General features: G+C 40.0%; 2 protein-coding genes across 5 annotated transcripts in view; one reads left to right on the top strand and one right to left on the bottom strand.

Moving 5' to 3' along the window:
• Positions 1-53: 53 nt before the first annotated feature.
• PAQR3 (progestin and adipoQ receptor family member 3) lies at positions 54-25,132 on the top strand. Of its 3 annotated transcripts, XR_005067216.1 has the most exons (8): positions 54-434; positions 3,678-3,840; positions 8,577-8,732; positions 10,722-10,919; positions 13,332-13,422; positions 15,994-16,142; positions 18,643-18,760; positions 24,390-25,132. XR_005067216.1 is itself a non-coding variant. In XM_037051025.1 (7 exons), exons 1-6 carry the CDS (start codon positions 250-252, stop codon positions 16,134-16,136), a joined length of 936 nt encoding a protein of 311 aa, XP_036906920.1. In that variant the 5' UTR covers positions 54-249; the 3' UTR covers positions 16,137-16,142; positions 24,390-25,132. The 3 variants fall into 3 exon arrangements, 2 of the variants coding, with proteins under 2 accessions (XP_036906920.1, XP_036906919.1); XM_037051025.1 differs by lacking the exon at positions 18,643-18,760; XM_037051024.1 differs by lacking the exons at positions 18,643-18,760; positions 24,390-25,132 and having other exon boundaries at positions 15,994-18,582.
• BMP2K (BMP2 inducible kinase) overlaps positions 21,286-26,341 on the bottom strand; it is a 124,248-nt gene continuing 119,192 nt past the window's right edge. For both annotated transcript variants that reach the window (XM_037051022.1, XM_037051023.1), the window contains one exon: positions 21,286-25,856. In XM_037051022.1, the coding sequence (XP_036906917.1) occupies positions 24,418-25,856 (1,439 nt within the window). In that variant the 3' untranslated portion in view covers positions 21,286-24,417. The remainder of the gene's footprint in view (positions 25,857-26,341) is intronic.

The raw sequence follows: 26,341 nt of genomic DNA, 5'->3' as shown, positions 1-26,341 counted from the left end.
CGACGGCCGAGGGGCGGGGCCCGCCGCGGCGTGCTGACGTCAGAGAGGGCCGCGCCGCCGCCGGTCAGCCGCGGCGCTGACGGCGGTAGTTGAGGTTCGCTCGGAGCTGGGCCTGGGCAGCGGCGGCGTCGCAGGAGCTCGCGCAGCGTCCGCCGGCTCCGGGGCGGGGGCTGCAGCAGCGAAGCCCCCTCCCCGGGGAGGCGGGGCCTGGGGGAGCTCCCCGGTCGGGGAGCGGCGGCGCCCGGGAGGATGCATCAGAAGCTGCTGAAGAGCGCGCATTACATCGAGCTTGGCAGCTACCAGTACTGGCCGGTCCTGGTGCCCCGCGGCATTCGCCTGTACACTTACGAGCAGATCCCCGTGTCCCTCAAGGACAATCCGTACATCACCGACGGATACCGGGCTTACCTGCCCTCCAGGCTGTGCATCAAAAGGTACAGTCTGGCCGCCTCCGCGGGGCGCGCCCGGGAGACGCGCCGGCGGCCCCTCCTCTTCATTTACCCCGTTTTTGTCTGGTCTCTCCGCTGCTTTCCCCGCTGTTTTCCTTGCCCATCCTTTTCATCCTTTTCTGCCACCTCCCCTCTCTCGTTATCTTCCCTCCTCCGCCGCCAGAATAATAATGATAACTATTATCTTGATTACCAACTCTCCTTTGGCGCTTTGCTGTTTACAAAGGGCTTTTACATCTTTTATTCCTTTTGGTGCCTGCTGGGATGTACGTTGGACACCTCACTGACAGTGCTTGGGCCACACTTGCCCCTCTGTATACCTAAGCTTTATTTTTAGAGCAACCCTATAGAAATTCGGGCCTTTGGGATCAGGTAAATGCCTGTATAATAGGAAACAAGTTCACATTGCCATGTATATCTGAGGATATTGAGAAACTCCTGACTGATTCATTCGGTAGGTACTATGGAGCCCTTGCTGTGTGTCAGGGACGTTAGCCAGGTGGTGCAGAGAACAGCAGATAGGGTCCTTGTTTCATGACGCTACTAAGGTCCAGGCTGAGTGACACACATTAAAAAAATAATTACGCTATTACATAATAACCATTGTGAAAAAACGCTGTGTAGGAAAAGCACATTAGCAAAGAGGGTTTATAAAGGACACTGCCCTCCTAGAGCACTATAGAAGCAACTCTGAATGTCTCCATCATCTAAATCTTTGAAACCAAAAGTACCTTGAAAACCTGGGATTTTTTTAAAAGGGACAAAATTCTTAGGAGAGCTAAATTAATTTTTAATAATTTCTGTTAAAATTCACTGTATGTACTTAAATACTGGATCCCACTTTAAGAGAATTAATACAGATGTTGGCTAGCTCCAGGTCTTTATAGAGACAAACCCCAGTGCTGGAATGTGGGCTGTTGAATAGCTCAGGCAGCAACCACATGTCTGATTCTTGCTCTTTTCAGCATGGTCTTTACCCACTTCCTTTGCCCGGTCTTGAAAGTAGTATTTCCAAGACTCACAGTCACAAGGTAACATCACTGTCCATCCCTTCCTGACTTTAATGGGTGGCCCACCAGATTTCACAGTTTGAATTCTAAGTGATCTTTTCCTCCCTAATACCTCCTGTGCATAAATTACTACACAAGAAGTCAGAGCCGGGCCCTGCTGTGTGTCTGTCTCCACAAGGATGGAACAGGTGGTGAATTGCCTTAAATATTTTATACCCACCTAGCAGTGGTCGTCTGCCTTCTGATATTAGATTCCAAACATGGACAGAGAAATGAAATCTAGTGCTTTAGATCTTGGGCTGCTGAGTCAAAAAAATAGTTGGCTATCCAGGTCTGCCACTTAACAGCTGTGGGACCTTGAACAAGTTATCCTCTCTCAGCCTTATTTTCCCTATTTGCAAATAGTGAGGATAATCATAGTAGCTGCTTCAGAAAGTACAGTAATGTGGTTTAAATGAGATTATATATGTAAAACCCTAACAGGCCTAAACACACAACAAATCATACCTTATCATCATGATGGTTGAGTTCAAAGATGAACAGATGATGATGGAGATGATTATTGATTTTGAAGCTGAACCTGGGCCTAGCTACTCATAGAATAAGAGTATGTCCTTTACTGGGGGTATTCTTCTAAGTGCTCTCTTCCCTCCAGCTTGGTCTTCCCAGTTTCAGCTGTCACCCTCTCTTTTAGCTCTCAGGCATGACCAGGACAGATTCTAGAAATGAGAAGTATTGTGTCACAACTGTTCTGCCAATATGCTGTTACTTGGAAGGAATATGCCAAGATTGTGTCTCTCAGTTCAGTTAATCAGGTTACTCTGAGTTTCACAAAATGAGAAGTTGTAAATCAATGGGCAGAATATAGTACTAACTGTCAACACAGACCTGTAGCTGGATGTGTTCTCTCACATTCCTGCATCCTATCCACCCCCCGCCGCAACACAGACAATGTAAGTAGTCTTTCCACTTGATGCTTGTAAAGAATAAAGCTTGAAATTCATGACACAAGATTCACTTTATTCTTGGTGATCGTTTGGTCGGGTGAGACCCTGCTGGGTTTTGATGTGGGAAAATGAGAGCCATGGTGACTGCTGCCCGTTCACAGTAGGTTAGGGGTCTGTGTTAACACTTACTGATAAGGATCCCGAATCAGTGAAAGTCAAAGGCCTTAGTTTAGAAAGATGACATTTTGCAAGAAAAATGTAAGCAAGAGTATTTTAATTTTTTGTCATGGTATCACCTTTCAATAAATAATCAGAGTTGTTCTATCCACAGCTGAGGAAACATTTCACAGAATTAAGGAAGGAGCTGGGAGGGACTTGCAGCAATATCTAATCCATCTTCCTTGTTTTATAGACGAAGAATCTGAAGCCACAGAGGTTCAGTGACTTGCTCCTGACCACAGAGCTAATTTGTTACAGAGGAAGTGGAAGGACTTCAGGCCTATCGACCCGTGGTCGGGCTGGTACACCAGCCACTAGTGCTGCTGGAACTACTTAAACTTAAACCAGTCAGTCAGCATTTTGAAAGACAGCAAATAGTACCCATAGTAAAAGTAACCTATTGTTCCTAAAATGAACATGCCACCTGGAAAATGGTATGATTTCAAAATAATCATAGCCCAGGGTTCATTCAGCATGCCTGTCTTAAAGTTATTTCCAGTGAATCAGTTTGTGTTCATTCTGTATTCATTCTACGTCTCTCAAGTCCAGTTAATTTTGTATTTGCATTTAGTGAATACTAAAAAGGTATTTTAAGTTTATGCCTAACTAACATTTAGAAGATTTTCAGAGATTTATTATTGAACACCAGTTTTAATCTGTACACATTTCTGCTGACATTTAGCATCGAATTTGAGCAAGGCACTGTGCTTAGAACAGTGGTGTCGTAAAGACGGATGGTGCCAGCCATCAGGGAGCGAATAGACGGGCGGGTGATATGGAATTTATCCATCAATAACGCTAATGGTCAATGTTGTAATACAAGGGAGCACCAGAAGACCTCTAAGATCCTAAGATTGGTCATGAAGAAACTTGGAGAGAGATTAATCAGACTAAATGATGTATCAGATTTAGGAAGGCTCTTGCGGTTAAGGGCTTAAAGTAACAAGCGTTAGGTAACCCAGAAAAATTGTCCCTACCCTTTTAAATGCTGATAGTGAGTGAGCCACTTTGATTCTGAACTCCATGTTTTTTTCTATTTGTTTCTTTTCCAGTTTGTTTATTTTATCTAATGAGACAGTAAATATCTGGAGTCATCTGCTGGGCTTCTTTCTCTTCTTCACACTGGGAATATATGACATGACATCTGTGTTACCTTCGGCAAGTGCCTCCAGAGAAGATTTTGTAATTTGTTCTATTTGTCTTTTCTGCTTCCAGGTAAGTCATTTCACAAACACTGTTACCGGTAAACAGAGAACTTGAGTCAGAGAAGCTTGGGCAGGTGGCCTTACTTCGTGCCCACCACTTGCTTTAAAAGCCCCCAAATAGCATATAGGTTTGCTTACTTGATTTTATAGTATAAACACAAAAAGTATGTTCTATGAAAGTGTATTTGGATGTTATTATTGGAGTATATTTGAAATCTAATAAGTTTTAAAGATGGAGAACATTTGTTTCCTTTTCTCCTTCCCTTTCTAGACATCTCTCCTTTAAGGTTAATACAAGCGTAGGAATCTCTGATGGTACTGTTTTCACTGAAGTGGAATACTAGTGTCTGCTTAAAACTTGAGGATTTCTCATCCTTTTCCTGTTTATATGTGTGATTTTTATATTCGTTGTTTCCATACCATCTTAGCTGTAATGTCTTGTCTTGCTGGTATTGACCTTTTCTGTTCCTTTAATGTTAATTTCCTTTGGTCCTTTTACATTGGCCTGATTTCAAACACCACTTTCTCCTCTGTTAGTTCTTTAGCATTTTTCTTCAAAAGTCTATAATAATAGTATTGAATACAGCCTTTAGAAGTTATATTAATCGTTTTCAAACAGATAATTCTAAAAAAGAAAATAATGTGACCAAAATCCTATTGACATTTTTAAATTTAAAACACTTCCACAAAGTACAGAAAATATGACGAAAAGAAAGTGGTGTCATCCCACTTCCTCCAGACAGAGGCCGCTCTCCCTGCACTTTACCTGTTGCTACTTTATTCGAAAGGCGAATCTGTAAGCAGGCTGCACAGATGTTGCTTTTATTACATATCATTTAATTTCAGATCTTCACCTTTTGACTCAAATTAAAACTTTGGAATTAAATGATTAAGAACCATATCAGAAAAATGTCCCTCCCCCCGCCAACACATTTTTTTTTTAGAATTCTAGTTTCTAGAATAATATTTTAAAGTTCGTTAAGACAAAGAATACTCTGTATTTTTACATTATTATTAGAAAACTAACTTTTAAGTATTTTTTAAAGTATTCTCCTTCTCACGTTTAATTCTTGTCCCGATTAAAGCCTAAATATCTCTTAGAATCCATCACTAGTTTTAAAATGAATCAATTACTTCGTAGTTAAAATTTGAGATAGAGCCTAACACAGACCCAGGTGCTCTCAATAATCATTAATGAGCCAAACTGGTTTTTACTCTCCTGTTAGTTATGTGGATATTCCCTGCTTGGAGAATCTCACATGTTTTCTACCCTGAGGGCCTGCCATTTATCCCTTTACTGCCCAGCCTCAGCTGATGGTAGTTCGAATACATACTAATTTTCATATTTTGTCTAAATAAACAATGCACTACAAAACTGTAAAGATGAAATTATTACAAAGCTGTCAATAATGAAGCACCCAAAGTATTACAGTGATCTGCCCAAGATTAGTCAACAGGACAGTAAAATCCTGGTCTCCTAACTGGCACTACGATCATCTTTTTGTTACACAAAACTTGCTAAAGACAAGCAGGTACATCTTCCCACGCAAAAGTATCATTTCTCTTATTTTTATGAAATTATACGTATCACTTGTTCATCCAGGTCTCCCAAATTCTTTGAATTAGCAGGTAGCATGGTAAACCATAAGTATGTGTGTTAATATTGATTTACATTTAATTTTTAAAACACATAATATTTTTTTCTTTTCACTTTTACTCATTTTATACACTCAGTGCCCCCCCCCAACCAAATTAATAGAGTGCATTCTGAATAACAGAATGTGATTTCAGGGGCTCTGACCTTTCCCAGAGGTCATTCTGTCTTAGAGAAGAGTAGAATCTGAGAGTCTCATTATCTAGCTTCGGTTCATTTACATTCAGTTCAACAAATATTTTTAAGTGCCTCCTGTCTAAATCCAGGCACTAAGCTCGGCATCAGGAAACCATGCTGAACAACACCAACCTGGCATAAAGATCAGGTCGCTCAGGGAGGAGGGCAGAAGGGAGAGTGAGGCAGGGCATTTAAGTAGAAAAAAAGTTTGTATTAAGTCCCAGAAGCAAGAGACAGCTTAGTACTTTCTGGACTGGCAGTCATTGGACTTCGTGGTCGGATCCTGGGAGAGACGGTTGAGAAGGATGAGGTCGGAGAGGCAGGCAGGGGCCAGAGATACGCGGTTATTTGCCAAGGAGTTCTGACGTAGGACGTCACACTCTGTCTACCCTGATGGAGTGAGACGTTTTACCGGAGAAAACAGCATACTCAATGTGCCAGATCACTTTTCAGTCGTTTTTTTAAAGAAACTAACAATAACACATGCCTTTAAAGAGGACATACTATATTTTACTGTGTATAATGCGCACTTTTTCACCCAGATTTTTTAGGGGAAAGTAAGGATGTGCATTATACGTGGGTATAATAATTCTCTGTACAATGTGCATAAAACTGAGTGCATATTATACAAGACAAAATACAGTACTAAGTGTAGGTTAACCTAAAACTAAAAATTCAGTGCTCTCTAGTAACACTGTGTGTTGTAGTTTCTCTTCAGTGCTGTAGTTTTTCCTCTTTTATATTTTTTTAAATTTTTTATTTATTTATCTTTAGAAGGGAAGGGAAGGAGAGAAGGACAGAAATATCAATGTATGGTTGCTTTTGGTGCATCCCCTGCTGGGAACTGGCCTGCAACCCAGGCATGTGCCCTGAGGGGGAATCGAACCGTGATCTTCTGGTCCACAGGCCCTCGTTCAATCCACTGAGCTACATCAGCCAGGGCTTATTTTCTTGGTCACAAAGGAATTAGCTTTATTGTTGTTTTTTATTACCACTATAAGGTCTACTCATGAAAAAAATCAAACAAACAAAAATGTATATGGAAGAAAGTACAAGTCACTTGAAATTCCTCTGTGGTTCCCAGAGGTAACCACATTTGAAATTTGGGTTAAAAGTCCTCCTGACGTTGTGTGTGCACAGCCTGCCGCCTGCCTGCCTGTGTACCCGTGTCCAGGCTGTGCTCATCTGTGCACGCCGTGTTGTGACAGTAAACACTGTGACAATGAGATCTTTCCCTTTCAGTGAGAATATATACTTTGATAATTTTCTGGGCTGACTGTTTAATCTCAAGGATAATCTGAGAAAACAAATAACCAGGCTTCTAGAATTACGTTTAGTTGGGTCAGTAAACTGACTTGTAGCTTAGCCAAAGCCATAGACGAATAAGGATTTTAGACTGGATGAAGGAACGAGATTGTGGCAAGGTGCATTGTTTTGAATACTGATATTGAGGCCATGGGGACAAATTAGGGTTAATGACCCAATTATGGAACAGCTAGGGGACCGTTTATCTGCCTCAGCAGGTGCTTACAAATGTTTATCAATTTGACCTACTTCATACTGTTTGTCTGTCCTGTTGTCCCCACCCCCACTGTCACTGGCCTAGTAGCATGGGCTCTGGCTGCTTCCCAGGGCTCCCTCTGTGGCCTCGTGTCCCAGTCTCTCTGTAAGGGCGCACTTACAGTCTTCAGTAGTATCATGCCTAGCTCATAATACTGAAGTTAAATCTTCTTGATGTTTATAACTTTTCATAAATGTGCCGTGAAGAAGGCCACATGACACTGCTTAATGGTTCTGTTTCTCAATGCGTTGCTTTCCTGTGAACCTCCCAGTGACCACGTGCACGTCCTTGTTTACGTCCTTGATGGATGCCAGAGCACCCTTTTACCATTCAGGTCAGGTGTGTCCACCCACAGCTCCTACCTGCCAGATCCACACACCCACGGAGCCAGTCCTCCCTCCCTCCCCCGCTGTTTCCTCGTGCTCTGCACTGACTTTTCCTGGAGGACTCCTTACGTCACTTATTCACTTGTTTCGGGAAAATACGTTGGAAAGTATAGGTTTCATCCTTGTATCCCCAGTGTGTGACAAACAGCAGGGATTTAATGTCTGGAGGGGGTTCAGCCATAGAAATCTGAGCTGTTTTCAGAGCAGCCCATTGAATTAGATTAGTTTGGGCTCAGTTGGACAATTATATAAACAAAAGTCAGAATTACTTATTCTTGGACACAACAAAGTACACAATGAAATCTCATACAGACATGAAAAATCTTAAATGAAAACAAGCAAACTTCAGAACAGAATGTTTAATGTGTTTCCATTTGATTAATCTCAAAATAGTATGTTTGTATTGTTTGTGCATGTAGACTTATATATTATACATCTTTGATATACTCATTGAAAATATCTAAAAGGACGTAACTGTTATGTGTGGCGACCTTTGGGGAATAGATTTGAACAGGAGGGGTTTACTTTTCAACTTCATACAATTCTGTGTTCTTTGACTTTTTTTTAAGGATATGTGTTATTTAGTAAATCCTTTTTTGCAAAGAAAACTCATTCATGGCTCAAACCTCAGTGGGTATTTTTAAAACATTTGTATTGCATAATTTTTCTACTATTGTGCTATATATTTTAAATATTTATATTATAAAATAGCTATCATTTTAAATTTTTTCTTTGTGTGACTGTTATCCCCGTTTTACCTGTAAGGAAACTGAGGCCTGGAGAAAGGACACAGCCCGCCGGACTCTAAGGCCCGGGGCTGAGCTCCCGGCCCAGGTGTGTTTGACTGGAAAGCCTGGGCCCGACCTAACCACTCCCAGAATATCACACATGAGTTGGTTGAATTTCTTTGTGTTTCACTTTAATATTTTTGGTTTCACTTTCAGTTATTTTTGTTTTGTTTTCCGTAGGTCTGTATGCTTTGCTCTGTGGGCTATCATCTTTTTTCCTGCCATCGATCAGAAAAAACCTGTCGAAGATGGATGGCATTAGATTACGCAGGAATTTCTATCGGAATACTGGGCTGCTACGTCTCTGGAGTATTTTATGCATTTTATTGTAATAATGTAAGAATTTAAAACATCTTTCATTCTGCCTTTCATGTGTATGGTTCGGTTTTCTTGCCATTGTTCCTTTGAAATTCTGAGTAAGCACATCATTAACTTACAGAAGAGTTTTGTGTGGACTTTGTTGCCACGCAGTCGCAGAAGACTGTCAGCTCCCCAGCAGTGTACAACTAGCCCAGGGAAAATCGTAAATTTGGCTCAACTGTAACAGCTTGTAGTAATTATAGCCACTTACAAGTGAGCCATTTGCTCTTTAGGCCTAATTAGTTCGGAACATAAGTACATAATTAAATATATATGGAATTAACTTGTTATAAATTGATTTTACTTTAGTAGTAAAATTTATGTCCTGCTCAGTCTTCAAACTTGTTAGTTTTGCATGAAACTTTGTTTTTAAAAATGTACAGGGAATATGCTAACTAGGGGCTTCGTGAGTACAGTCATACAGTATTTGAATTGTTCTTGCTTGTCTTACTCTGCATTTCTCAAAAACCTGTTTTCTGCTTACATCTTTATAAACATACTGGATAATCAAAGAGATAAGTCAGATATTTTCTGTCAATCTCTTCAGAAAAACTAGAAGTCAGGATAGATTAAAGAGAAAGGAGAACTGCTAAAGGTGGTACAGTCCGTGATCATTTAAAGGGAAAATGTTCTTCCCTCTGGTATCTAATCTTTTCCAAATATTCACTTGCTGTAGTGGCTCTTTACCTTGTAGGGAACACAGGCTGCTCTGAGAATGAGATTGCACACTGTGGACCCTCCATCAAGGAGCATGTACTTCTGGGTGCAAAGTAACCAAACAATTTGACATGTGATTTCAGGAAGCTCATAGCCCCACAGAAGTCCCTGAAGTTGAGGTTAAGAACTGTGTCCATGAGGTGCTAATTCTTGTGCTTCAAAACCAGGTTTCAACTGCTCATTAGGGATCTAAATGCCCTAGTCGCCCTTCAAATCTTATATATTTTGAAATAAACATTGTTTTGTGCCCCCCAGTTTTCCTCCAACACACACATCCCACATTTGGATCACTTTGTTCATTTTCTGCATTAATAGAACCTATGCGTGTGGCCTCTCATACTAGAAACAGCCACACCATCCTCTGCTGCCCTCTGACACATCCAGTCAGCCAATGAGACTTTGTTTTAAAGATACCTCCCAAATCTGGTGCTCACATCCTTGTTCAGCAAGAACTCCTATTCAGTTGTTGAATCAGTTATATCTTCTAGCGGACTTCCTGTCAGTCTCATTCTTTTCTACAGTGATATCAGAGTTCTCTTTCTAATAAGTCAGTTTGAAAACAGCCATGTTACCCCATTTGTAAAGAACTCTATTCCCCGGGTGCCAACGTGGTAAAGTTCCAAATACTTAGCCTGCAGGGACACCTGCCTCTCAGCCTCCCTTCTCAAAACTTCCCTGCTGACGTGGCTGCGTGTGCTGGGTTTGTTGTTTTTCCCTTGAGAGCTTCCTCCTCCCACAACACCTTATATACTCTTCAAGACCCAGCTTAGATGTCATCTCCTCTGTGAAACATTTTTTAGCCACTCTAGGTAACACTGATTGCTCCCTCTTCTGTGGTTCCACACCATTCTGTCGATGCTGCAGTTACAGTACTCAGATTATAATCACGTGTCTCCATGTTTGCCCCTCCCATAGACCGTGAGCACACCCACTGAGCAGGTCCATGTCATAGTCGTCTTTGTTTCTGCGGGACATAAATTGTAAACTGTCCCTAGCATATCACAGGTCCTCAGATTATGTTTCACATGATAAGTGTGATCTCTAACCAGCTCACTTTGAAATTTGGTATGCCATCCTGAGAAACCTAGAACAGTTGTGAGGAACATGCATTTTTTTTAAGGAAGGAAGGTAATCATGTTCAGAAATGAAAACACCAAGGAAATAGTTTGGAATGTGGAATGTGGAAGCCAAAATCACGTTTCCCTTTCCTTACTAACGACAACTAAAACCCGACTCCTTCCATTGCAGTACTGGCGCCAGGTGTACTTGGTCACGGTGCTGGCCATGATCCTGGCCGTGTTCTTTGCGCAGATCCATCCCAATTACCTCACCCAGCAGTGGCAGAGGCTCCGTTCCGTCATCTTTTGTTCTGTTTCGGGATACGGAGTGATTCCTACTCTTCACTGGGTTTGGCTCAATGGAGGGCTAGGTGCTCCTATTGTGCAGGTAGGTTCGATGCAGTCCATATTTTTCCCACTTTTTGTGTCCTTTCAATTTTATTCCTTTAGGATAAAGTAGTATCAGGCCAAGCGGGTGGGTCTTTGTGATTTGAGAGCATGTCTATAATTATGTATTGATGCCATAGTTCTTATACCTGTACAAATAAACATACCCTATAGGTATGCTTATAACTGAAATAAAGTCTAACTACCATTTTTTTCTGAGATGGCTTTCTGTGAAATAGTACATTCTTAATTCTCTTTCTGTTACCCTGAGTGTGTCAGTGCCCGAGTCCTTACCTGTGGAGGGTGACTCACTTTGCCAGCTTTGTCAGCTGGGCGAGGATTCCACCAGTGGTAACTCCAGGACAGAAGTAGGAGCAGCCCCGTTGTGTGGGGGGGCGGGTAGAGGACGAAGAGTTGGGAACGTTTGTTTTCTTGGACCTGTTGAGTTTGAGGTACCTGTGGGATATATAAGTGGAGGCAGTTTATAAAATTTAGGTTAGGGTTTGAGATGAGTCATTAAGATTTGAAAATCATTACTGTATTGGTAGCTGTCGCATGGAAGCATATTTGACCCAGCAGAGAAAATATATTGAGAAGTAGGAGCTATTAGAGATGATGAGGACAGAGTTGGAATACATTAGGAAGAATCTCAGTGATAACTGCTGAATATTCTTGAAAACAGAATTAGAAATCAGACATTTTTTAGAGATCCATAAAGAAATGCTTTAAGTATGCACTAGAGAGTGAAGTTGAGAATTTTTAACATAAGTAAACATGCCCTAAAATCTAGCAGAAATCACATCCACTTTGTGCAGTGGGAACTTCGTCTGGAATATGGGAACTTAAATAACATGTATTAAAAAGAATTAGATTTTTTTTAGATGTGGGAGGCTTACATTTACTTGCATGAAGTTGGCAACAGCATGATGGAAAACATTTGGCTATAAAATTAAAAAGAGAAAGTTCTATGATGTAGTGAATTGAGAGCTATAATCTGTATGTCCACTTTGCCAACTTGAGGACAAGGGTGATGCTTTCTCCCTAAGACTAGGAAATAGGGAAGCCCTGGCTGGTGTGGCTTGGTTATTTAGAGCATCCACTTGTAGACCAAAAGGTCATGAGTTCGATTCCCAGTCAGGACACATTCTTATGTTGTGGGTTAGGTCCCCAATCAGAGCAACCAATCAATGTTTCTCTTGCACATTGATGTTTCTCTCTCGCATTGATGTTTCTCTCCCTGTCTCTCTCTCCCTCCTTCTTCCTTTTCTCTAAAATCAATAAGCATTTCCTCAGGTAAGGATTAAAAAAAAAAGATGAGACGATAATGATGAGGAACTTCAGTGATCCTGCTATTCATGAAAACATTATTTTCTGAGAATGTGATTTCCTGAAAATAAGTAAAAAAAAATGGAATACATAACTGTCACTTGAGTTTATTTCTAACCAGAAATTAATAACTGATTATTGACATAGAAGTGACCAAAATTTCAGGATTAAGTGACACATTCCTTTTAAGTTTATAATAACAAAAAATAACTAGACCCATTAAGGCAGTGTACATTAGAGAGCTCAGAAAAAAATGGGGATTTCCCATGTGATTCTCAGAGATGGAACTTCAACTCCATTCCAGGGGAGAAGCGAAGGGACACTTCCAGAGAAATTTCAGAGGGTTTTAAAAGGTGGAAATAAATACACTTAACCAAAGAAAAGTTCCAGAAGGGCTAATTCTGAGAGGTATGTTGGAGTTGTGTTCTAGAATGTTTGAGAAATCTGGGTTGATTATTCTGAGAATCTGGAAGTAGGGAGGGCCATGATAATTATCGGGTATTTGAAGAGGGAAGAAAAGTAACTTGTCTTTATTTCTTAAGTGGCTTATTGGTAAATTGGTTTATATCCAGAATTAGGAACAATACATACAAATTATAGGTGGCTAGTTTTCTTAGGGCAAGGAAAAGCTTTCCAGTAGAGCTGTGAGATGGTCTGCTGCACAGTAGTAGTCACCCAGACCGCTTTCCTGGGAGGGTGGCGCAGGTTTCGTAATCGGGCCGCACCTTGGGTCTTTCCAGCCACAAGTCCCTGGTCTTCAGTCTTATTCAACTCTGGTAACTCCATCCCTTATGCACTCATCCATTTACCTGTATTGTAGATGGGGCTGTGGGCTGTAGGATCTTCTGCCTTGGGAAGGCTCTGTCTCCTTTGGTACGCTGATCTTTGGGGCGGGCTCTGTGTGTTCCACTCTTGTGCAGGATTAGGAATGAGATTTCTGTTATTGGAGACTATCTGCAAAAGCAATTCAGATTTCACAGACTAAATTGTAATCTGCCTATGAGTTCCATCTGTAAATGAGATTCATAATAAATTGGAATTTCAGTCACAGTAGGAAGATCTGTGAACAGCATGTTTTGCTTTTCAGGACTTTGCACCCCGTGTGGTTGTGATGTACGTGATCGCTCTTCTTGCTTTCCTGTTCTACGTTTCCAAAGTTCCAGAACGCTACTTTCCGGGTAGGTACTGCTTTTACACTGATTTCGTAACTTTATTCTAAATACATCATTGACGTATAAAACTAGATTTGGGTTTTTTTTCAACATTATTGATTATGGAGTGGCTCTCCTATTCTCACATGTTACCTAAACTTTTGACTTTCAAAGGTTTCACCAATTTTTCCCGTCATCCTTACAGTGTGACTTGAGTCCAGTAGGTATGGTTACCATTTCATAATTGCGAACTACTGACAAGTCTTCTGACTCCCAGCCACTATTTTTTGTGGCGCACTAATCATCAGTTACCACTTATTTCTTTATATACCTACTTAGTATTAAAAATTACTTTACAGATGCAGAGACATGTAAAATTACAAATAAGAAGAGGGTAGTGAACAGAAGCCAGGGTCAGGGTCACTTCACAGTCTGTCTGTCCACAATGAGCTTCTATAAAGTGGGTAAGGGCTGCTTGGGTTCCAATCCCACATGGACACTTAGTAGCTGCATAAACTGAACATGTTATTTAGGCCTTCTCGCTCGTTTCCTCGTCTGATACGTGGAGATTATACTTTCTTTCATGGGGTTTTTGAGAGGATTAGCTTTAGCACATTTCCTCACCAGCAGTAAGCACTCAGTAAATGTTAGCAATTATTGTAATGTCCCTCACTCCCAGACCCATAAATGAAATCTGTGGTTTAGTAAGGAGCAGGGTGATGCAAGTCCAGGTGAGCTTTGGCTGGGTCAGGAATGACAGAACACTTTAAAGCGCTGGTTTATCAGTGTGGGGCCGTAAGTACAGGGGCAATTTAATTCCAACTGCAGACTGCAGCCCTTTCCCCGGGGTTCAGACTCAGTTCTGCAGTGAACCAAAGACAGGACTGTGCCGCTCCTCACACGTGTAGGGTAAAAAGGAAGGATGAGAAACCCTGATCTGGAAAATGAACAGACAGCAGAGCCTCAGGCATTCCTCTGTGTACTCGGTTTTTATCACTGAGTTTCCATAAGAGTGGAATTCAGAGAACCTGGGTGTCATAAACCTGAGGATTCGGGAACATAATTAGGACATGTGCCTGATTGGAAGGCCACCCATACTCCCCAAGACAGGGCTGGAACTTCCCTCAGCAGACAGTTCTGGTAAAACATTTTGTACATCATTTATAATAATTCTTTAAAAAATTGTTTCCTCCTCATCACAGATGTGAAGAAAATTAAACCATGAAAGTTCTCTAGCATTTTTAGGCCTTAAAATACTCAGATGAGGAGTTCCCAGTTGTCTAATATAGGACACTTATCAAAGGTCACATGTTATGTGACTTAACATTTCTGCAAGACCAATTTGATATAAAATGTGCCCCAGGTACCTTTGAACAGTGCAGGTAGGGAGACCATGAAAAGCCTACAGATAAAAGTGATCGTCCCAGATGTTCATAAATGAATGACTTCAAAACCTTGTCTGGCCGGTCCTCATTTATGACCTGACTGTAAAGAGAAGCATGTGCATTGGTGGTACAATGGTGGGTGAATACCATAAAACCCAAAAAGTTAACCCTGAGAACTTATTTTTTAGCTCAGGTTACGATTTTAACAGTACATAAACATCACCATGGCGTCGATGAGTCCAGGCATCTCCCAGGTGTCCATGGACAGAAGTTAGTTAACAGGTCTGTGGAACTCATATTACAGTATAGTCAGTTCTCTTTTTAATCCTCTGTATTCTAGTTTCTTTTTTTAAATGAGTCTGTGTGTTTGATTAGGCTGTCAAAGAGATCTGTGACACAAAAAAGGGCTAAGACCCTTACTGAAAGAATTCTGTTGACTTATACTTTAAAATTTACATAGTATGCTGGTTATTTTTCTTGGTAAGAAAAGAAGAAAAAGATTAGAGATATTTACATTACATGACCATAGAGACACCTATAGTAAGAAAGTAATTTCCACTTCAATTTCTGTAGCTCTGTATTTTATTTTTGACTAAGCATCCTACATGTTTATTTAATCTCCCTGGAATTTAACCATTAATCACAAAGAGAAATAATTCTCCTAAGTTGTAGATGAACTAACCGACCTTAATGAACCTATCACTAATTACATTTTTGCCGATTATTTCATCAGTCTGATAACTCAAAGATCTGAGTGTTCTCCTTACACACCTGCTTGAAATAAAAAGTGCTCATAGCAGACTTACAGCCAAACACAAAACATGTGTGCTTCATATCCACTCCATGGTGTGTAGCACGGATTTCCTCTGCTTGTCGCATGGAAGGTCTTTTAGTCACCAGAGAGTCACGGGAGGTTAAAGGTCAAATTGCTGAAATTAACCAAGTTAGATTTTTGAAAACACATTTGAAATAGTATTTTTAAAATTCACCAGTTTATCTTATGAATAAAACCTTAAAATTAGACTCAAATATGAATTTATCCTTTCTTAAAAAATATCTGGCTCGTAATTAATCTACAGCCAGTTTCCATGTGCTCAGAGACGACCAAACTCTTTCTCTTGCTGAGCTGTATTTCCAAGGCCAAAAATAAAAATTTATTTCAATTCTAATGTCAAAATATTACAACCAGCATTCTCTCTACCTTCCTTTCCAGGACAACTAAACTACCTCGGTTCAAGCCACCAAATATGGCACATCCTGGCAGTGGTGATGTTGTACTGGTGGCACCAGTCAACAGTGTATGTCATGCAGTACAGACACAGCAAGCCTTGTCCAGACTATGTTTCTCCCTTGTGAATTCAGGTATGGCCACCTGGTGTGTTCCGTTGTTAAGCAATATGTAACGGGGAATTGTATACCCCAGTATTTCTAAAATGCCCTTAGTTTTTCCTTTTTCCTGTTTAATATCTCATGAGTAATACTTTATAAAAGTGGGAAAGTACACGTCTGGATCTGTAACAGTAACTGCTTTACAGGCCCTTAAAACTACTAATTTGCCACTTCTCCAGAAATTGAAAATTAGTTGGCATTCAAAAGAAACATCTGAATACCAATGAATATGAAACTAGTGTAGAAATAGTAATCATTTCACTTACCACCAGCTTGCTTAATTTTTTTAGGAAGGGCTCACCTCCATTATAAAGTGGAGTCATCCTGTGATTCCTTCAACTGAAAGTATTTTAGTAGATGATCAAGGTCAAGTGCCTAATCAAGGCAAGGGTTTTAACAGCCTATGCTTAACACATGCTAGTATAGTGATTTCAGATCATCACTAGCCTTTAACTACATGGTTTGTGAGAAACTGGCACATAAGATACTTTCTTTAGCTGTGGGTTCTCTGCTCCCTAGGAACGTGGACTTTTTAGTTTGCTAAAACAAAAATTGTAAATCTCTTGAAGTTGAAAGAGGTGTTGAGATGAGGAAAGAACTTGCATTATCATTTCCCATCAGATAAGAATTCATTAAAACCTGAGTACACAATCAGGAGACAAATTCTGTAGTCTGATAACAAGTAATTAGCCATTTAAGCTTTTTAATTTAAACTAATAATATTCTTTAGTCCGTGTAACAATTGAACTCTCGTCAGCGGATTGCAGACTGACGGTTCCACATCCCCACTGCAGAAGAGCTTCCCCCTCTGAATTTGCGATCCCGACTGTCCTGATGGTGGGGTCCCCAGCTATATGGGTGCTACTTCCAAGGCCATAGACTCCAGATGGCCCAGTCTTGACCCTGCAATGAACCTTAAGCCTTAGAACAAAGTCATGCAGATGCCCCACTGAGTGGTGGATTATTCACCTGTGCTCTGAAACATTAAATTGGCATTTTATTGTATATACTTAAAAAACAGATCTCAATGCCCTATCATACAACATAACACTCTTGTTCTTTGGTCTTTTTCATATGCTTAATCCCCTTAAAGCAGTCACTTACAAAAACATGTTGTTTATTGGAATAGTAAATATTACCCAAGTTTCTTAATGGGTTGCCATGAGCTGCTTTAAACATTGGTGTATCTTGAGGACCTTGGAATCACTAAATATCGGAAGTGTTGATTGACCATGAGGCTTATTCCCAAAATGCCATTTGCACATATAATACTAGGAATGTTAACTTTAATGTGCCTCAGTTCATGCATCTATGAAGTTTTGTAGTTTTTTCAGTGTAGTGTTTTTGGAATATAAATCCCCCATGCTTGGATCTCAGCAAGGGGAATTTTCCCCAGTAGGCCAAGGACACACTGTTCTATGATGGAACACAGCTTTGAAGGTGGCTGTTTTATCTCCTAAGGCCAGATTTGATCCATGTGCTAAATAGAAGATTTCGGTGTAATGGTGATATATTTTCCCTGTATCATCCCTTACTGACTACACTATATCACTGCTTTTAAAGAGATACTTTGTGATTTTGGCCAAACAATGACTCTTTACAATTAATATTAAAATGAAGGAGAAGTCTAGTTGTTAGGTCTGGCACCATTTTTGTTATAAAATCTTCTCAAAAACATTGAACATTAAGTTTTATTTTAATTTTTGAAAATATTCCTTTTTTTGGTCAGGGTATGAATTATTTAGTATTTGTCATCTGAATTGATAAAAAGCATAATGTGTTTAAGACTTTTCTGAACTGAAAAGGTCTAAGAATTACACCATGTAAACATATCATCTTCTCATGAAAGTGTCAAATACTGTAAGAAAGCTATCCTTTCTCATTCTTATCTTTACTATGATGTATTTATTATAATGTAGGGAATGAGTGAATGTGGATTGCTGTCAACTATAAACACTTCTGTATATCAGCATTTATTGGACCACCTACTGTGTGCACATCACTACTGGCAACATTTTTAAGACATTGTTAACATTAAAGAATAACTATTTAAAAATTGCCTACAAATCTGAGCCAGTAATAATGTATATTTAAGTTATTTTTGTTTTACTAATTAAAATTAGATGAAAAGTACACTATTCAGCTACACTACTAAAAAGATTGGTTTTAATTTTACCAATGTGTAAACTATAAAAGCTTTTTACTGAAGGACTTTACATTTTAAAAATTGTCCATCGCTGTTTTAAATTGTAGTGATTTATAACGTTGTATTTAACTCATTTACGAGACAATCATCTTTCTATATAAAGGCATTTTTAAATAGCAAGATAGTGCTTGTCTTTGTCATTCAACTGAGTGCAATTCACAAGCTGCATGGCAAAACATTATTATGTAAATAAACTGGTTTACTAAATATATAAAGTGCTACTTGTCATTCTTTATAATATGTAACAACTTCAAAATCGTATTTTAGAATGAGGAGTGAAGATTCAGGCACTACATGTCACACCTCACGCCATCCCACCTGGACAAAGTAACCCATTTGAAGACTGATTGACTGGCATAAGGCTGTACAACTCTCCATTTGGCAGGTACCTACTGAGGGGTATCCTTTGCCCTGTATTAAATGTCAAGGGGCAAAGCCCACACTTCCGGACTTCTGCCAGCTGCTGAGCTGAGTAGGTCCACGTCCACCCAAAAGCATCATTCCAGGTACTTCCCCTCCTGCCACAGTATGTGAAGAGTCAGCTCAGCTCTTAGAGAAGGGGCAGCAGTGTCTTCTACATGCATGAGCACAGCTGTGCTTATCTTGAAAAGAGGCAGAGAAGTGACTGAAATTCGCTGTACCCTACTTTCTGAGTAAAGTAGAGAGATAAGGATCCAAAACTGAGACTTCCTTTGAGAGAACGTTTTCCAAAGGGAAAAGAAATAGCAGTAGGAGCTTCTTGTGAAATGTAAAACTTTCATCTTTAGAGGGCAGGACTGACAGCCACCAAGGATGTAGTCCTGCTCTAAAAATCTGGGATCAAACACTACAGAACACAGTAACTTCCACAGTGCTGAGCATCTGAAAAAAAGTGATCTATGTAAACGTGCAACAAATAAAACCCCAAAACTCATGCCTCCGATATGAGAATATTAGCTATATCTTACATAGGAGGCTGCAGCTGGACTTCCTTTAAGGGATTAGCTATTCAATATAAATAGCTGCAGCTGCAGCGTGTGTGGCTCTAAAGTGAACTGTAACTGAATTTGAAGAGGTGTGTTCCACAGTTTTTTTTTATATAACTCCTGATTTGTGACATTTTGCTCCTTTGTACCAGGTGTGTTCCACAGTTGTTTTTTTTTTATGTAACTCCTGATTTGTGACATTTTGCCCCTTTGTACCTAAAAAGGCACTAAACCCTTATTTTCCCACATAACTTTAGATAAATGTTACTTACTTCAACAACAAAAAAAGTTCATAACAAACAAGATGAATCTTTTCCCAAGCCACCAATCTAAAGACACCAGTTTGTGGAATAATACCTAACATTACAGGTATTGTGACTTTGACCCCCAACCTAGTCCAGCAATCCAATAAACAGGTTTTCTCTTTATCTTGCAAAAGCATCTTTTCTGACATAATCAAGGGTTACAATATTTTATTTAACCAAATTTTAAGTTTTTAAAGTGTTTAAAAAATTATACATAATGCAAAAACTATGCCAAACACTCAAAACTTACTTCAGAGTCTTACGTTTTTGCTTCACCTTTGTCATAAGTTATCAGTAACTGTAGTCCTAAACAAATTGTGCTATTAAGTATTTTTACTGCAAAAATGCAAGGTCACAATGGGTTTTCTTACTTGGATCTAAACTGTGAGCTCCTTCTAGAACAGAGATCTAACCCTGTTCATCTCCTCTTCCACTAGCTGGTACAGAATAGGTGCTTAATGTCTGTGGTATGAGTGAAAAACCTGAGTAGAAGTTTACAACCAAAGTTTTTCATAAGACAAAAAAATAAAAACTCCAAAGTCACCGATTATAAAGAATATGCAATTCATTTCAGATTTATTGCATTGAAAGAAAGCAGATTATTAAAACAGGTATGATAAATACAGTAAGAAAATAACTCTAAATTTCAAACAACACAAAGTGAATGGGGGACAGCATTCATTCAGTAAGAATAAGCAATGTCAAGGCAAAGGAGTAAAATCAGTTAGTGCTTACTTAGATATGGGGGGGAAAGCAACTGGTTCTACCTCAAAACAGTTTCCACCTGTATTTGAATTGCAGTTACTTAGAAAGTACATTTTATAACAATTAGAAATATAATAAAGATGTAAATCAGGCTTATTAAAAGTTAAAGTTATTTGCTTAGTGGTACATAAAAGGCTTCAGAAAATTCAAGTTTAACAGAAAATGGAAGTGTAATCAAAGAAAGTGCACTTAAAGCTGTTTGCCAGCAATTAAAAAGCAGTTTAACTATTACCATACTGCTTACTATTAGATGACTTTCAATCACAAAGAGTATAATAATAAAAACAATTCTTTCAAAAGTAGCGCAAGTTTTTTAAATAAAAATAACCCTAAATGATGGCCCTTTGCATTTTCGTGTGTCTACCATATTTTTAGTGGCTTCTGTAAACCCTCTCTAGGAGTGAAAGTTCTTTTTGTAATGATTGTGGGTGCAATTCTATTTAAACTAAAAATTCACATTAACTCCCCTGCAGAGAGATGTGGCAGGTGTGTGCATGTGTGTGTTCATACACTTATCTTAATATATAAACACCAGTGTGTATAAAAGTTTTCAAATAAACTTTTATTTCCGTTACTCTCACAGTAAATATGCCATCTCATTCTCACAGTAGATTTGTCAGCTCAGCAATGAAGCTAAAATGATGAATAATTTTGTTTTAAAAAGGTGTAATAAACATTCTACATATATTAAAATAAATGTACCCACACTCCTCAGGACTAGTGATATTAATACACATGTACCTTCTAGCAATGCTTATATGCAGTACCAAACCTAAAATAAACCAAGCAGAGTAGCTGAATAGTGAGAAAACTGCTCTGCCTGAGGAACATCAAAGCAGAAGAGTGGGCTCACCTTAGTCTTTTCCTCCAGCAAGATGAGGACAACAATCTATGACACTGTTCAGCAATAAACAGGGCAGAGTGAAAAGGTGCATTTACCTACAGTCCTGAATAACATCATCGCTGTGCCCGCACACACACACACACACAGGGGAGGGGTGGGCGGTGGAACATTTACACCATGTCCCTGACTGATACTTAAAATATTCTAATCAGTTAAAATATCATGCAGCCTGCAACCTTTCCTCCTCCACTTAATATCTATATACCAAGCAACTTCTGTGTCAACAGATACATTCCTCAATGCCATAAAAGGTAATCTTTAAAATTAACATTTTGCTGAAGTGACACTAAAATAATTAAGCAAATGGTCCACTTCTATAGATTACTCAAAATCAACAAGCATGATTAAAGCTGTTAGAGCAAAAAAAATAACTTTGGCCTCAGATTTTTGCTAGCTTCATATTTAACTTCCCTTAGTGATGTTCAAGTATTACAGGTTTAGAGTTACAACTATTTAACAAGCTAAAGAAGCACAGAGCACACTTGATTAATAATAGGAAAATAGTTTCTATTCACCTTTCCTTCCTCAAACAAGAATCGGACCATCCTGTTTTAGAGCCAAAGTTTTACCGGGTGCTGTTAAACTTTTTCACGTGCCTTTGGAGCGCTATTCTCATAACTCTCTTAAGGGAATGTTGGGGCATCTGTACAGCTGTACAGCTGTAGAGTCACCTCCATCCTAACAGAAGTGGGAGGAGACGACTGAGAACAGAGAGCAGCCCTGATCCCATGCTGCTTGGGAAAGTGCCTCTACTTCAGCACACGGGAATCTCCCCACTTCTATCCCACGGAGTCCCCGCTGAATCCTAAGTGTTTCTTCTGTGCTGTAATCTGAAAAGAGGGAAGTCACTAGGCTATGATGTAAGAAACTTAAGAATGTAAATATTTTAAATGATGTCAAGGCTGTTTCCTTAGAATTTAGCCAACATCACAAACCAAAGTGTCTGTCAGTGTCTAAGTCATTCAGAAGCATTCAGTGTATTGATGAAAGCAAATGTAGGCAAGGCCTGGTATCAGAGTCTAGATGTTTCATGCTTACCTCCTATGGAGACCACACTAATTCACCCACCAGCCCTTCTAAATACGAAAGTCATGAGGTCTAGCAGAGACCAAGGCCAAGGACTAAAATAGTCAAAGAAGCATACTGTGCACATCAACCAACAGATTATCATTAAAAAAATTCTTCTGTTTGATACAACCCTTCTGGTAGTTCATGAGTTTACTATATGTAATCATCAAGTCTTCACTTTTAAAAGAAAGTATCCCTTGAACCTACTTGGTAAAGATTTTAAAAACATCTACTTAAGCATTTGCATTAGCAGTATTAATCTACCTGAGAGTCAGAAAAAAAACCACGTGCAAACACACTATTTGCCTTTGGCACAGGACAAGGTATGGGTGCAGCCGGGCTCTAAAGTGTAACTCAGGAGCAGGAAGGTCGTGCTTGGTCTGCCTCTGCTAGCTCTGTTCACACACTGCTCCCCCGTTCACCCACAAATTTGTTTCTGTTTTAAAATAGAAAAGAGAAGCAATAAAAAAAGAATATGTGGTATAGTTACACATACCTTGCTTCTTTCCAAGTTCAGAACTGTGAAAACAAGCAAATAGCTCATCCCCATTGGGACACTATAATTAAGAGATTCTATCAGCAATACAATTACACATAAAACAAATTTTAATTGGGTCCGAAGAGAATTTAAAATATAGCAATCAAGAAGAGTGCCAGTTGATAAGAGTTTCCACCCTTTTTGTAAATAACCTTTAACAGTTCTAGAAACTTCTAAATGTTCATTTGATAGGGAAGGACAGTTATTATTTTAAGTTAATTCTAACTTAAAATACTTGAAGACAGAAGCATAGATACTGTATTCACATTAATTCATACATGTAATTTCTATCTTCTTAGACAATTTCTATAAAAAATCTCAAGTTTCTATTTAGGATTTGCGATGTAAAAAAAGAAAAAGGCAATTTCATAGCCGGGTTCTTTTCACTAAAGACACAGTCAACCAGCAGAGGTGAGACACGGGTCCCTCATCCTCTCACACTCACGGGCACCGTCAGGTCTCGCTGCAGGCCGAGGTACTCGCCACAGGAGCTGAGAGCCCTGCACGTAAGGCCTGTGGCTTCCACTGCTCCGTGCACTTCATTAAAACGACTCCGCCCCGCAACCTAACCGAAAACCTGTTGCTTGTGACTTCGGGAATATATTTGGTGAAGGTGGTAATTTAATAAAGTACAGTATTAAATGCAACATGATTTTACATTGTAAACATCTTAAAAACTCAGAGTTTCAGCTACATATTTTTTTTGGAAATAAAAGTTCTATATAACCCTTGTCCTCACTCCCAGTTTTTCAATAATCTACTTTGTTAGGGACATGATAGTCTAAATTTTGAGGAAGAAGCTATTCAAAAGCTGAATATTAGATATTCCTCAAGTACTGTTTTTTTTTCTTTTTGTTCTAGGCTTCTATGTAGATACTCCATATTAATGGCACTTGTTTTTAAAAATAAAGGTTTTAGGCACAATAATTACTTCTGGCTCTGCTTTGTAGAGAAAGGTGTAAGGAGTAAAATCTCTCACTCTCCATATTATAACTTTCTGATTCTTTATGAGAATAAAGTTGTTTTACTGTGTGGAAATTAGAAGAGATCTTTAAAAAACCCACAAGTGCAACCTGTATTTGTACAGATAGCCTCAGCTTTAATGCTGGCTTCTGGAAGGAGCCTAGGGCATGCACCTGAAAGTGACATACATTCTAGTATAAAAATAACAACTCAGCTTGCTAGCCCCTCTTCAGCGGCTGAAAACGGAAAGCAAGCCACATGCTTTCCCTGGGTTTCTGTGCTGTCGTCGAGTCAGTAGCTGAAACCCTGGGTCAGAGCTTCCAGTCCAGCTCCTTCTTTTCCTGCATGGAAGAGACACCGAGTCACTACCCTGTGGAGGTCTTCCTTTTTCTATTTGGTTTATTTTAAAATCACCTATTCTGATTGACCTGTGAGAATAATATAAAGGGCTATACAAATCAATTTTCTTTCAAATTCATAAAACTATTCGTACTTTTTTGAAACAGGGGTTAACACCGAGTCCATCAGAAGTAACTACTGTTTAGAAGGAAATGGAGCAGCACCAAATGGGTCTAATTCGACTGACGGGGACTGTTGGGACTGAGGTGAAGTAATGCTTTGCACCACAAGTTCTGTAAAGGGGACGGCACCAAAATCGTCCATTTTCAACGCATCTGCACTATGGAATGAGCCATGGAGTGAATTGGGTCTTTGCCGCCCGGGCAGCATGGGATTATGGTCTGCACGGAGGTCACTGAGGCCCTGATGTGGAGGGTGCCACTGCAGGTCTGGGGGATGGAAGGGCTTGGCCCCAAAGGGGTCCAACAGACTCTCCTCGGGAGGCAGGACATTCCCTCTGTCTTTCCCATCAGTCAGTGTAACGCTGATGTTCTCCTTGGAGTCTGAGATGGTTAAAAACTCATTGCTGCTCTGAGAGTCTCGGCGGCCCACCTTTTTGTGCCTGCGGGCCCTCTCGGGAGTGCGGTAGGTGGGCTTCAGGGGCTTCTTTGTGCTGGTCGGCGTGCCGTGGTGCCGCTTCCCGTTACTTTTGGACAAATCCTGTTTGGTGCGCCTTTGGCGTGAAGACAGTTTCTGCAAGCTACGCTGTTTGACTTTTTGCTGCTGACTCCCCGTTATTTCCTCAAAGGGCACAAGCCCAAAAAGGTCCTCGTGGATGTCACTTTTACTTGTGGATGTGGGAAAGGGCTGAAATGGAGTGGAGCCAAATATATCTATACTTCTGGGACAACCTGGGAGAGTCTGCGTTTCAGGCCCCATTGCACGGCCGTCTTGTATGTTCACCTTTTTGCTAAAGGGTGCCTTTGTGAACACATCAAATTCCTCTTGCTCTAGTCCCACACTAGGGAAATAGGTCTGCTGGGAGAGGTTCTTCTCATTTTCTCTTTGCTGGGGCTGTTGAGCACGCACTGCAAAGAAGGGGACAGCGCCAAACACATCAAACTCGTCTTTGGGGGTCTGCACTGCAGCATCACAGGATAACTGGGCTGGGCTGATGGGTGTTACGTTAGGATCTTGGGTTGGCCCACTGCCAGATCTGGCTCTGTAGGCAGGGCTCCCATCACTGTACTTGGTTTTGGACTGTTCATACTCAGAATCAGAGCTATGTTTCTCCTCCTCTTCCTCATCTTCAGAGTCCATGAGGAGGGGCCTATGACCCAGATTTTCTGGTTCAGTATCGTCGTCATTGAAATCTCCCTGTTCTCCCTGAAGAATTTCTTCATCTTCTTGCTCTTCCTCTTCACTGCTCTTAGGAGAAGGGGGATCTGATTCAAAATCACTTTCAGATTCATCATTTTCCTTCTGTACTTGACCCTGTAGTGATGAATTCTCTGAGTTTTTCTTTCCAGCCCGGTGGTCTTTAGATACTGGACTTGTCTTTCTATTCTTGATAGGGCTTGTAGAGCTGTTTTTTTCATTCATGGATGAATGTTCAATTTTCTTTTCAGGAGAACCTGCAGGTTCAAAGAAAAATTATTATAGCATTCTAATGCATGTCAAAAAAACCACTTCCACTAAACAATTCTTACTCTAACACAAAGCATTCCAAATCCCTCATACCAGTCCCCTTAGAGTATGAAATGGTATCAGTTCTTTGTCTTTAGGCTTAGGGAACTGCACTTGCTCTCACCTGGATGGTCTGGTCCTTCAGTACAGACAGAATGACTGGTATGTATTCCCTGTGTACCACCTCCTCGCCACTGGCCCTCACCTACAGCTCAGTTTTATTTATAACACCCAGAGAAGAACACTGAATACAGTGCACAAGCAAACTTCCTTCTCCCACCTTCAGAGTAAGACCATTCAGATGGCTGCCCCGGCAAGTATCTTTTATTTACACAAGCAACCTTCTGCTTATATTTCAACTCTATTATAAAGTTTTCCCACAGAGCAACGAGCAGGAATAGCTCGTCTGCTTAATTATTTGTTTCAGTGTGAT

This window comes from Sturnira hondurensis, unplaced genomic scaffold (assembly GCF_014824575.4).
Source record: "Sturnira hondurensis isolate 20B ecotype Veracruz unplaced genomic scaffold, ASM1482457v3 Scaffold0007036, whole genome shotgun sequence".
NCBI lineage: Eukaryota > Metazoa > Chordata > Mammalia > Chiroptera > Phyllostomidae > Sturnira > Sturnira hondurensis.
This window is presented reverse-complemented; position numbering and strand designations above follow the sequence as displayed.

Coding starts and splice junctions, on each gene's coding strand:
- PAQR3 (XM_037051025.1), top strand. CDS start 250: ATGCATCAGAAGCTGCTGAAGAGCGCGCATTACATCGAGCTTGGCAGC. Junction 435..3,677: donor TCCAGGCTGTGCATCAAAAG/GTACAGTCTGGC, acceptor TTTCTTTTCCAG/TTTGTTTATTTTATCTAATG. Junction 13,423..15,993: donor TCCAGAACGCTACTTTCCGG/GTAGGTACTGCT, acceptor CTTCCTTTCCAG/GACAACTAAACTACCTCGGT.